This window comes from Hemicordylus capensis, chromosome 3 (assembly GCF_027244095.1).
Source record: "Hemicordylus capensis ecotype Gifberg chromosome 3, rHemCap1.1.pri, whole genome shotgun sequence".
Lineage (NCBI taxonomy): Eukaryota > Metazoa > Chordata > Lepidosauria > Squamata > Cordylidae > Hemicordylus > Hemicordylus capensis.
Genome location: NC_069659.1, coordinates 264,169,283 through 264,181,127, shown reverse-complemented (window position 1 = coordinate 264,181,127; position 11,845 = coordinate 264,169,283). Strand labels below are relative to the sequence as shown.

The following is an 11,845-nucleotide window of genomic DNA, read 5'->3' as shown; positions in this document are numbered from 1 at the left end:
GTTGGCAAAGCTGGACCCTTACAAGGCGACAGGTGTTTCATCAGGAAATTAGTGTTCAGAGAGAAATGGGACCCCAACATTTCCATGAAAGAAAAGGAGGCTGTGTCTGTCTATATACTTCACAGCTAAACCCAGAGGCCCACTACCATCCTTTCTAATTCTAGGGATGATCCAGAATGGAGGGAAAGGGGTTTATTGAGCCATAGAGAGAGAGCTGAGCTAGCCAGTCAGCAACACTGGTGTCAAAGAAAGGGGAAGAATATGAGGCTTTTAAACATTGACACCCTGTAGATACAATGACACGTAGAAGCACCAGAACAGTGGGTAGAATTCATTAAACAAAACTTGTAACCCAATTTACCAAATTAATGGACATTTGTATCCAGGACTGCATTTTTCACATCCTAGACAGGACCCTGGTTAGGGATGTGCAAAACTGGTTCAATCGTAAACAGGTCTGCCATTAATTTTAATATTGTTCCTATTAAAAGGGGCTTAGACAAATTAATGGAGGACAGGTCTGTCAATGGCTTCTGGTATGGGGTGGCTATAGGCAACCTCCAGCCTAAGAGGCAAGATGCCTCTAAATACCACAGTTGCAGGGGAGTGACAGCAGGAGAGAGGGCATGCCCTCACCTCTTGCCTGTGGGCTTCTCAGGCATCTGGTGGGAGTGGGCCACTGTGTGAAACAGGATGCTGGACTAGATGGGTCTTGGGCCTGATCCAGCAGGGCTGTTCTTATGTTCTAACTGGGCCAGTTAGATTGCAGACTACTTTGAACCAGTTCGAACTAGTTTGTCGACCCAACTGGCTCAGCCTGTGTGTTCGACTGAACCAGTTTGGGGACCTATGGTTTGTTCTGAATTCGGTTTGAATTCAGACCAAACCACAGTAATCGGTTCATGGACACCCCTGATCCTGGTTCCTTGACTGTCCAGGCCAATCTTGGACATGCAGCAACCCTACGTTAGAATAAATGTTTGTGTCCCTGACTAAGGCAACTTGCCAAAACACATTAAGAGCAGAGACAATATTTTTGTAAGAAATCCTACACATCATTTATGCCTTTTATGGAGTCTGTCTCCTTCCTGTTTTGCTATTCATTCTATTACATCTACATTCCTGCTACCCCAAAGCAAAAGAGCCAGGAGTTATGGGGATAAGACTTGTGCCCTATCGAATGTATCTCCAGTAATTCATCCGTTTCTTTCTTTTTTTAATCCAAACTCTTTAGGGGATTTTAATGTTTAGTCTTGAGATGTAGCAATCATTTTCTTTTTTAAAAATTAAAAAGGCATATCTTATTATTATTTGAATTTCTTAAGCCTATAATTGTAGGCTTCTTTTTTCCACTAATTAATCATGTTCCTGCTTTTTCCATAATCTCAGCAATTTTCCTGAGTTCTGTAACTCTCTCCTTGTTGTACCTGAGAAGGATGCAATATTCGTAGCAGCCAAAGACATCTCAGATGAGGCGAGAGATGACATCAGAGTAGAAAGGTACAGTGAAAAGCATTACCTGTTTTTAACAGTGCATTAACAGAACACTGCTCTGTTGAAGAACCATTCTTTCAAAATGCATGAAACTGAATTGAACAGTAAAATTCAAAATTGCTTTTAACACTGCCATGGTCTTTCTTACTAGAGATGCTAAATCAATAAGGTGAAAAGGAAACTTAATTTGCACTCGGGCTCACCAGCGTTGAGCCAGGAAAGCTATTTTTAGTGTTAGGATTAATTACTGGCTCATGCACATTAATAATGGAGAATACCTCTGTGCAGTTTTTCTTCCCTACTGCTCTCATGAGTAACCATAGCAGTTCTTGGACAACTAGAATTAAGGACATGTATATCCAGGGAGGAGGATATGACTTTCAAGTAGGAGTCCAACTTTTTCCCCCCTTCCAATTATCCTTTCAAGTAGGATACCAACTGCCTGGTACGCAAAGAGGTACTGGCTTGGAGATGAAGTGATAGGAAACTCCTCACCTTCCATAGAACTCCTCACTTGTATTAAGCTTTTGCAAGTCTAGAAGCTGTTACAAGAGCCGTGCCAGGAAGAAAAGCTGGCAGATAGACTTGAACTCTTCTTCAGATTGATTTGAACTCTTTCTGAAGAAAGTAAGTCCTGCCTGTAATTCTGTTCACATTTATTTGGCCAGATGTGTGACAGGTAAACAGTAGCCTGAGCTATTGCTTCATTTGCCAGGGGCGAGGGCGGGGCTTTTTCTAAGTGGAGTCAGGAATAAACAGCTTCTTAGTAAAGTGTGATAGTCATGTGATAGTCATGGAGCACGCAATCTGGCTGATTGTCCTTGGTTTGGAGAAAAAACTAGCCCTATTCAGACATTATTTTGAACACTCATACAATGAGTGAAAGTGTGCATAGGTTCAGATCTGTACAAAGCTACAGTTATTCACACATTATGTTAAACACAGGTACAGCAGTACACTTTGAATCTGTACCATGCATTTAAGGAACCTGTACTTAGGTTCACTTTTAAAATGAACCTGAGTACAGGCTCCTCAAATGCATGGTACAGATTGGAAGTGTGCTGCTGTACCTGTGTAAAACATAATGTGTGAATGGGGCTACTATTGCAGCTTAATGAACAAAAAATGTTAACCGCTTTGTGCTCATTTACCAGGAATTTACTATTTGAAAGCTGTTGCTGTTTTGAATCTCTCTCTCTCTCACACACATGAGGAATTCACTGCCCTTGTGTGTTCTTCTTTCCACCTTTGCTTTCATCACTGTATTATTAGAGAAGTGGTGTTTCCTTTCTGAATGCGCTGCTGTTACTTGTGTATCTGCTTAGAGAGAAGAAAGGGCCAAGTGTGCATATGTCTTAATGGGTGACATTCTTTGATAACCTGTGGCAAACAGGGTGGTGCCTTGAGCAGCAGCTGCTAATTCATAACTCCATGAATTCTTGCATATGCCTGAATGTTCTCACCTGTTTTTCTTGTCTGAATATTTGTCCCAAATAGCAGCAGCTGCTGGTTTTTTTTTTTTTTTTTTGCAGTACAACCTTTTAAACTACATGCCTGTGGATATGTACATCTTGTATATTACAGGCTCAGAAATAAAGAACAAAGTTATGCACAGGATCAGCATTACTATGAGGACTTCCCAAAGCAATTAATATGGTTTTTGTTCAGACTTGCTTATTACAGGAATGTGCAATTGCAGGATGAAGATAATGTGTATCTGCTGACAGTTTCCCTATCTCCTGCTTTATAGTGCAACCTACTTCTAGGGATATTTAAAATTGAAGTATTGTTGATACATTACTATTGCAAAGCTGGCTGCAAATAATTCCTGGTGTTCCCCCACTCCACTTTTGTTGTTGTAACTTGGTTCCTATTCTATGTCCTCTACATATTGGACCCACTATTTCTATGCTATAGCAATGGTAGTGTTCCTATAATCATTACAAGGAATGTGTTCTCTTTCAGTCACATGGGTGAAAGAACATGATTTTGAACACCTGAAATTTCTGGTCTGTGAGTTCAAAGCTGTTAATAATAATAAATATTTCTCAATTTTCTGTGACTGCATACTTTCGACATTGAGTTTGTTCTTCCAGTAGCTCTACAGTCTCCAGCCCTGGTTGCTCAGCTGAAGATCCTGAGTCCTGTAACCCATTTTCCAACAAGTGCCCAGGTACTCTAGCACTTGATGTGGCCCTTGTTGACCTGGGCGACGACCGATCCGATATAGAATTCATTTTTCTTGTTCTCGCCATGGTTATGGGATTAGGCATATTTAGTCTGACTTCTCAGCAGAGGCCTGTCTGGATTGGGTGACCCTCCAGCATAGCCCTCTGCATCCTCGAAGCTGGCAAACCCCTCCACATCATCAAGGTAGTGCCCGGCGGAGGGGGGTAGTACAGAACTGGATGCACTGGATCAGAAAACCAGGAAAATAATAATTATCAATCATGCCCTGCACCCAAGAAGTGATGTTGATAGGCTGTACCTTCCAAGAAATGAAGGTGGACGTGGAATGTTGCAAGTCAGATAGTCTGTTGAAGAAGAAAAACAAGCATTGGTGGAATACATCAATGAAAGCCAAGAAGAACATAGGAACATAGGAAGCTGCCATATACCGAGTCAGACCATTGGTCTATCTAGCTCAGTATTGTCTTCACAGACTGGCAGCAGCTTCTCCAAGGTTGCAGGCAGGAATCTCTCTCAGTCCTATCTTGGAGAAGCCAGGGAGGGAACTTGAAGCCTTCTGCTCTTCCCAGAGCGGCTCCATCCCCTGAGGGGAATATCTTACAGTGCTCACACTTCTAGTCTCCCAATTCATATGCAGCCAGGGTGGACCCTGCTTAGCTATGGGGACAAGTCATGCTTGCTACCACAAGACCAGCTCTCCTCTCCTTCTCTGTAGGAATGCTACAGGAAGTGAGTAAGACAGGACTGTTGAAAATAAAGGAATCAAAGGACCAATACAAAAAACAGCAGATGAGGAATCAACGAGAAAAATGGCACTATAAACCATTGCACGGTCAGTTCTTTAATGACATACAATCAAAAGTCAACAATAGCACAACATGGCAGTGGTTAAAGAAGGGGACATAGAGGAAAGAAATGAAAGGTCTCATTTTTGCAGCCCAGGAACAATCACTATGAACAAATGTTATAAAAGCAAAAATTGATAAGACCCAGAAATACAATAAGTGTCAGTTATGCTAGGAAGCAGATGAGAAGGTTGAGCACCTTGTATGTTGTTGTTAGAAAATCGCACAGACTGATTATAAGGAAAGACACAATAAAGTTGTGCAATGATCCACTGGAACTTTTGCAAGAATTACAAATTGCCAACAAGCAAGAATTGGTGGAATCATCCGATTGAGAAGGTCACAGAAAATGAGGAGGCAAAAATCCTTTGGGATTTTAGAATACAAACTGATAGGCATTTAGCGCACAATACGCAGGATCTGACAGTCATCGAGAAGAATCGGGTTCTGATAATTGATATTGCAATCCCAGGGGATAGACAAGTCAATGAAAAACAGTTGGAGAAAATAACTAAATACAAGGACCTTCAGATTGAAATTGAGCGGCTCTGGAAAAAGAAAACAATAGTGGTGTCAATAGTAGTTGGTGCCCTTGGTGCAGTACCAAAAGAACTTGAACACCATCTTGACACCTTGGGCATTGATAAAATTACAACACATCCACTACAGAAGGCCTCACTGCTCGGGACAGCATGAATACTACGATGCTATCTTCAATTTTTATTTGGTTATCCTAGAGACCCTTGGAAAGGGCCCGATAATTAAATTTCCAAATCCAGTCAATAACATCTGGTAGACTGTGTGTAAACAGCATAACAATAATAATTTATTAATGAAAATCACTGCAATAGTACACCAAAACTTGGGGCCTGGCCAGAGCACAGGAAAAGAACTTTGAGCCAAAAAATTAAAGCAATAATGTGGGATGTTTGGGTGGCTTCTGGACCGTGCACTCCATTGGGGCTTCTTTCTGGTATGAGAGCTGAACCACCCTAAAGACTTTTATGTCTGCACTAGTGATTAGACTTGCCATGACTCAAAAACTCACTTGAAGTTTCACAGGTTAGCTTCCTTCTAAGGGCCTCCAGGGGAAGGAGTGTATACTCAAATGTGATCAGAGGGAGGGACTTTTGCTGTTCTACAGAGGTACTATGGCTCAGTGGCAGAGCACATGCTTTTTTTGTGCAGTAGATCTCAGGTTCAATCCCTGGCATCTCCAGGTAAAAAAATATCAGGTAGCAGAGTTGGGTAAGGCTGAGACCTTGAAGAACAACTATGAGTTGGGGTAGGCTGTATTGGATTAGGCAGACCTCTAGCCTAAGTTACATCATATATTCCTATGAAAGCCTGTAGAAAAAATGACTCCCACTGACTCAAGCAAGCAAGCTAGGCCATGTGTTGGACAGGAAGGAAAAGAATACTCAAAATAGTAATGAGTCAGTCTGATCCAGCAGAAAGTTCCTTATTTAAGGCTTAAATCAACATGAGGATGTATTCCTGTGTGTGTGTGTGTGTGTGTGTGTGTGTGTGTATACACTTATGTTTCTGTGTTTGCACGAGCACACACACGCGCGCGCACACAGTCATACACAGAATACACACAACTCAAAGTAATCTGGAGATGCAGCATCTGATCAGAAAAAGACTGGACAAGGAGAGGCTGCATAACTTTACCCCTCTTTCAGTTGTTTTCCAACTAAAAATAATCTTTCCCAAGCAGCTTTTGAACTTCTGAAGATACCAGGAAGGTACAAGTAACCAGCCTTTGCCCCTCGCAGGTGAAAAAGCAACTTGGGAAGGCAGATTTTGTGCTTTAAAAGGAAGTGGGATCTCCTTCCCCCATGTGTATCCTATTCATATTACTTTGAGTTAAAAAACAAAACAAAAACTACTACGAAGGAAAAAGACGACACAGAACTCTATGTAATATGTAGTTTGAATCTCAGTTGGACGTACTGTAACAGAATCAGAACCAACCACTCAAACCAGTTTTATCTCTTCTCTACCACCTTGTACAATTTGTAGTTAAGGGAGTTCTAAAGCTGTGTTTTAGATGTAGCATTGTTATGAAGGAACAGGAGCAAAAAGGGATTGCACACTCTGCTCCTGCATCACCCAACAAAGTGTCATAAGTGGCAGTCTGGACTGGGACCACAATGTGAGTGTTTAACCCTATTGCCCACAGGTTTCCTGATAAGGGGAAGGTAATTCTGAAGTGACTATTTGCCCTCACAGAGAGAAAGAAAATATATGTATGTATGTTTTTCCTACCAGGCCAAAATGGGAGTTTCAGGACGGTAACTTTGAACAGGAAAGCAGTGTTTGGGCAAAGAATTAAGCCCCAATCCCTGCACCCTGGTCCTAGACCAGATCAGTCTCCCTTATGGATGGCATTTGTGAGAGCATTTTTTAAAAACTGAGATGCATTCACAAGCATCTCTCACACATTTAATTTGGATCCTAGACTGGCAGAGGAAACTATCAATCAAATACTACTGATTTCCCTTCTTTTTTGGAGGCTGGGTTTCTCAGATTTATCCCTGTGATCCTTATAGCAAACTAGCTGCTGAAAGTCCAAGAAGAAAAGTGGTGAAAGATGGTGGAGGGTTTCTACAAAAAGTAAGGAATGGCACATGGAATGCACAACCTTTTCTGAATGTATTGAAGCTGCCTGACCAAACTAGCCAACATAGATAGCAATAGCAATAGCAATAGCACTTACATTTATATAAGTAAATAGCCGGAGCTCTCTAAGCGGTTTACAATGATTTAGCATATTGCCCCCCAACATTCTGGGTACTCATTTTACCGACCTCGGAAGGATGGAAGGCTGAGTCAACCTTGAGCCCCTGGTCAGGATCGAACTTGTAACCTTCTGGTTACAGGGCGGCAGTTTTACCACTGTGCCACCAGGATGTTGTGGTTTTCTTTGTCAGAGGGTAGGGGTCTGCATGGACCGACTGCTGTGGTTCGGTCCAAATTTGGACTGAACCGCAGGTCCCAAAACTGGTTCAGTTGAACTCACTGGCTGGGTTGATGGACTAGCTTATACTTGTTCTAAGTGGTTTGTGATCAAACTGCTCGAACTGGCCTGGTTTGTGGTGGACCAGTTTACAATTGAACCAGTTCTGCATATCCCTATCGGAGGATATGCCATGGCCTGTTAAGGAGTGTGTTGTAGGTTTAAAACTGCTCTTCCCCTTTGTGAATGAGCAATAGATAGAACTGGCGCTCATGTAGTAATGAGTATGCTGGCTTGCTTCTGCTGTGCTCTAGTTTGCTGGTCTGGCTGAGAATCAGTGACATGTATTATTCATTTAGACAAGAAGTTTCTGTGTCTCTGCAGATGTGGGAATGGAGTCTTCCCATGTCTTTAAACCTTAATGTGAAAAGTGGTTTTAATTCCTTGATTGCCTTGAACCTCTGTTAAGCTACAGTTATTTCTTTCAGTACTGAGTTCTAATGCCTATCAGAAATGACTCAGAACTGGTCTGCATCTAGCTATGTTACTTAGATGTCTAAACAATTAGATTTGATGGGAAATAAACCACAGCAGTAAGCTGTAGACCAATGGCACTTGAAGTGCTTGCACTAACCAGATGGGGTTCTTCTTCATTACAAGAATGTACATGCCATTTTTGGTATGCTGATCCTCTGTTTTGTCAGTTGTCAAGGTAGGTAAGACATTTGAACCAAGACAACTCAAACTTGAACTGAAATTTGAATTGATGACTCAAATTGATTTCATTTCTGCCTTTGTTCTGCATAGCAAAAGGCAGTGTTTAAATATTTAAACAGTTGCTTTTATTTATTTTTGTGAAGAGTGGAAGGCAGAGCTTTTTCCCTGGCATTGATACAGTCATACTTCTTGCTAGTTAGGTCTTGGTTGTTTTTACATCACATAGGAGATGCTGGGAAACATGTGATTTGTGAAAGCAGTTATTCCTTTGGTAAACTTGTGGCTGCTACTTGATAGGTTCTACATACTCTGGCATAGCATTTTGAAAAGCAAGTCTTATTCTTAGTGACCTGTTCACATAGTGGGAATCATGAATGATTTTGTTACTGTGTATACATGCAGCAGGAATCGCAGTGAATCCTTTGATGCAAACCACTGAAAACATGCAGCACCACAAATATATTTTAGACTTGGGATTTGATAGTCACGTCAAATTCTCTTTTCCCTGAATTACACTGTCTTGCCTTCCTGAGAAGTAGCACATTTCTTTTTGTTTGCTTGTTCTGTATATTATTTTTAGATCTGACCCTGACATTCTGGTCCTATAGAGGCCATCTTTTTACATTACTGTTTGTAACTGATGTCCCAGTGTTGCAAATTTTAGCAGTGGGTGTGTTTCATTTTGCAGAAATTCACTAGGTTTTTCTTGTTTCGGTTATAATACTTGTCTCTACATGTTTGACTTGTGAAGGGCATGATTATTGAAATAATGTTCAAGTTTAGAACACTTACAAGATTATAGGAAGATTTTGGAGTGCATTGCACTGATAACATTGTCAGGCACTCCTTCCTCCTTGAAATAACATTGATAAGAATAGTTTCCATCGCATGCATATAAAATCTAGTTTAACTTCTCAAAGATAAATTTAAAATATTCAGGTTTGCCTTGCAGTTAAACTGTTTCCAAGATGGATTGGTATGCCCGTTATACATTTTATCATTGAATGCGAGCAAAATATTGGATTGATTAGTCCCCAACTAGGACTTAGGGGAGCCTGAATGGCTGGGAATTAGCCAGGATCAAAATGAGCACTCAGGATCACAATTCAGACCACAGCTTCATCCAGGCCAGAGCTTATCACCAAATCAGGAAGCAACAAGCCTGGGCCACTTCCAAACAGCCGGTGCCTTGCTACACTTTGCTATACTTAGAGTAGGGGCAGGGGCGTAACGAGGCTGGAGTGGGCCCAGAGACAAAATTTTAAAATGGGGCCCCTCGCTGATACACACACACACACTCACTTCACATGTGACTTGCCTCTGGTAGGCCCCTTGAGGTGTGGGGGCCCCCAGGCAGCCGCCTCCCCTTGCCTAATGGTAGTTACGCCCCTGAGTAGGGGAGAGTTCATACGAGCATTGGATTACAGTGACATCAAAACAGTGCCGGTCATGCAACAAACTACTTTTTTCATGACAATGAGCAGTCCTGTGCAGTATCTCCATCCCTTAAAAGCTGCACTTAAAAAAATTGTTATGTGTGATACTCCGGTATTTTGGAGATGCTACCCCCTGCCTTGTCACCTCCTCTCACCTCCTGTTTGCCTTTGCCTTCCCTGCTTTCTTCTCATGCCTGCCTGCTTTCGCTGTCCACCTTGGTATTTTGGAGAGATGCCACCCCCTGGCTTGTCATATCTAGTTTGCCTTCACCTTCCCTGCCTCCTCCACTTGCCTGCATCTACTGCCTACCTCAGCAGAGGGGGTTGCTTCTCTTGCTCACCCAGCGAGAAAGCAGGTGAGTGGTGAGAGAGCATGTGGGTGACGAGGCGGGCAGTGGAGGCAGGAGTAGGAGGCAGCATGGAAGGCCCCAATTTACTCTGATTTGCTCTCATTTATGCTTAAAAGCCGTTTATATACTCTCATCCTAACTTGCACCAATTTACTTCCTCTGAAGTAAAGCCTCGCTCTTTCGAAAAGCCCCTCATGGCTTATTGCATCTAGGCAATAAGGCTGAAACTAGAAAATCAGTTTTTCGAAATTCATGATAGACTAGAGATGGAGAGCAGAAATCAAAGGCATTACCAAAGAGCGGATGTCCCATCATGAATACTTGGCAGACACAGGACAGGAAAAAACACAGAAGGCGCATAGTAACAGTAGCTCATGGCTTCTTGTAGCTATAAAGGAAAGCAGGGGGAAAGACCTTGATCTGGAAGTAAGCCAGTTGTTGGGTGCATAAAGGTCTTACAATCAGAATATGGGCTGGACTGGCAGGGGGGAAATTACCTTCCACCCCAGACAATCTCTAGTGCCCTCTTTGGTGCACCGCTGTGCACCCACATGATCTGCACTGCTCTGTGCAGGTGCAATTCTTGAGTCCTGGCCTCAGGATACCCGCAATGCACCAAACGACAAGCATCGCGTATTGGGAGTCAGGCACTCTAGGCACCCGATTCTGTGTATGCTTGGGCTGTGTGAAGCCCAAGCATACACATGACCCCGTACCTGGGATAAAGGGCATGCGTGTGCCCTTTAACCCAGGTAAAAGCCCTGGTCACAAAACCCAGGCTTGCAGGGGAGGCGACTCTGGGATTGGGTTCAATCCTGGTGCTTCACACAAGCAGCCCTACCCAGGTAGGGCTTCCCTAACCTGGGTAGGGCTGCTTGTGTGCACAGCCTCGTAGTGTAGAAACACACCACATCTGCTAATGTGGCTGCCAGATAGTTCCCTAGCTGAGCAATTGCCTTTGAGGGTGGCTGGTGTTTTCATATAGATGCAAATCCATTCCATAGTTAGATGTGTGCTGACTGCATTTATAGATAGATAGATAGATAGATAGATAGATAGTGTAATGTCAGTGTATCATTGTTTTTTTAGTGCTGTTTACCTGTTAATTATTTTCATTGTTTTTAATTGTGCTGATTATGTGCTGACCACATAAGCTGCTTTGTGTATGATTTGTTTAAAAGTCAGGAGCTGCCCGTATGGGTGAGGTAAGGTAAACTAGTCACAAGGGTAAACTCATGTTGCAGGTGCAGATCATTTCCTCTCTCCTCTCCCCACCCCGGTTGCCTTGCTCTTCCTCATTTCACTTGTGGGTGAATGGGCTGGTTATTCACCAGATCCGCAACCAGGCAAATAACCAACCATCTTCATCCTACTTAAGGGACAGAAACAAGAGGTGAAGAACCCAAGTCTCCTAGGCATGAGATGGGGATTGAAGTGGCTCCATTTTCTGACTCCTCTCACCTGTTTATTACTGAAGCCCCAAAAGGATCTAGCAGACAAACTGAGAGTTAGACCCTCATCTTTCAAGGCTGAGTAAGGAGTCAGAATTGCCAGCAGCCAACACTTTACACAGCATCCTTTAAAACGCTTTGCAAGAGTTGGATCGGAAGCTCCCCAATTAGACTCTGCAAGGATCTGCAAAGGTATCACATGAGGAAGGGGATTGCCAGCAGCCCCCTTGTGTGGCACTGCTCCAAAGATATTTAACGTGCCAGATTCCAAGCTCCATATCTAACCTCCCTGACAAGTCCTTGGAGGCAAAATGATCCCCACTTCCTCTACCAGGTGGTTATGGAAGCAGCATCCACCGCAGAAACTTCTCCTCTTCCTGACTGCACAGAGGTTGAGAAA

The 11,845-nt window shown here is 42.8% G+C and overlaps 1 protein-coding gene across 11 annotated transcripts in view; it reads left to right on the top strand.

Moving 5' to 3' along the window:
* TACC2 (transforming acidic coiled-coil containing protein 2) overlaps positions 1 to 11,845 on the top strand; it is a 272,500-nt gene that overhangs the window by 66,773 nt on the left and 193,882 nt on the right. For 9 of the 11 annotated variants that reach the window (XM_053309040.1, XM_053309039.1, XM_053309041.1 and 6 more), the window contains one exon: positions 1,390 to 1,500. The exons of the other annotated variants lie outside the window; for them this stretch is intronic. In XM_053309040.1, the coding sequence (XP_053165015.1) occupies positions 1,390 to 1,500 (111 nt within the window). The remainder of the gene's footprint in view (positions 1 to 1,389; positions 1,501 to 11,845) is intronic. 11 annotated transcript variants of the gene reach the window in all.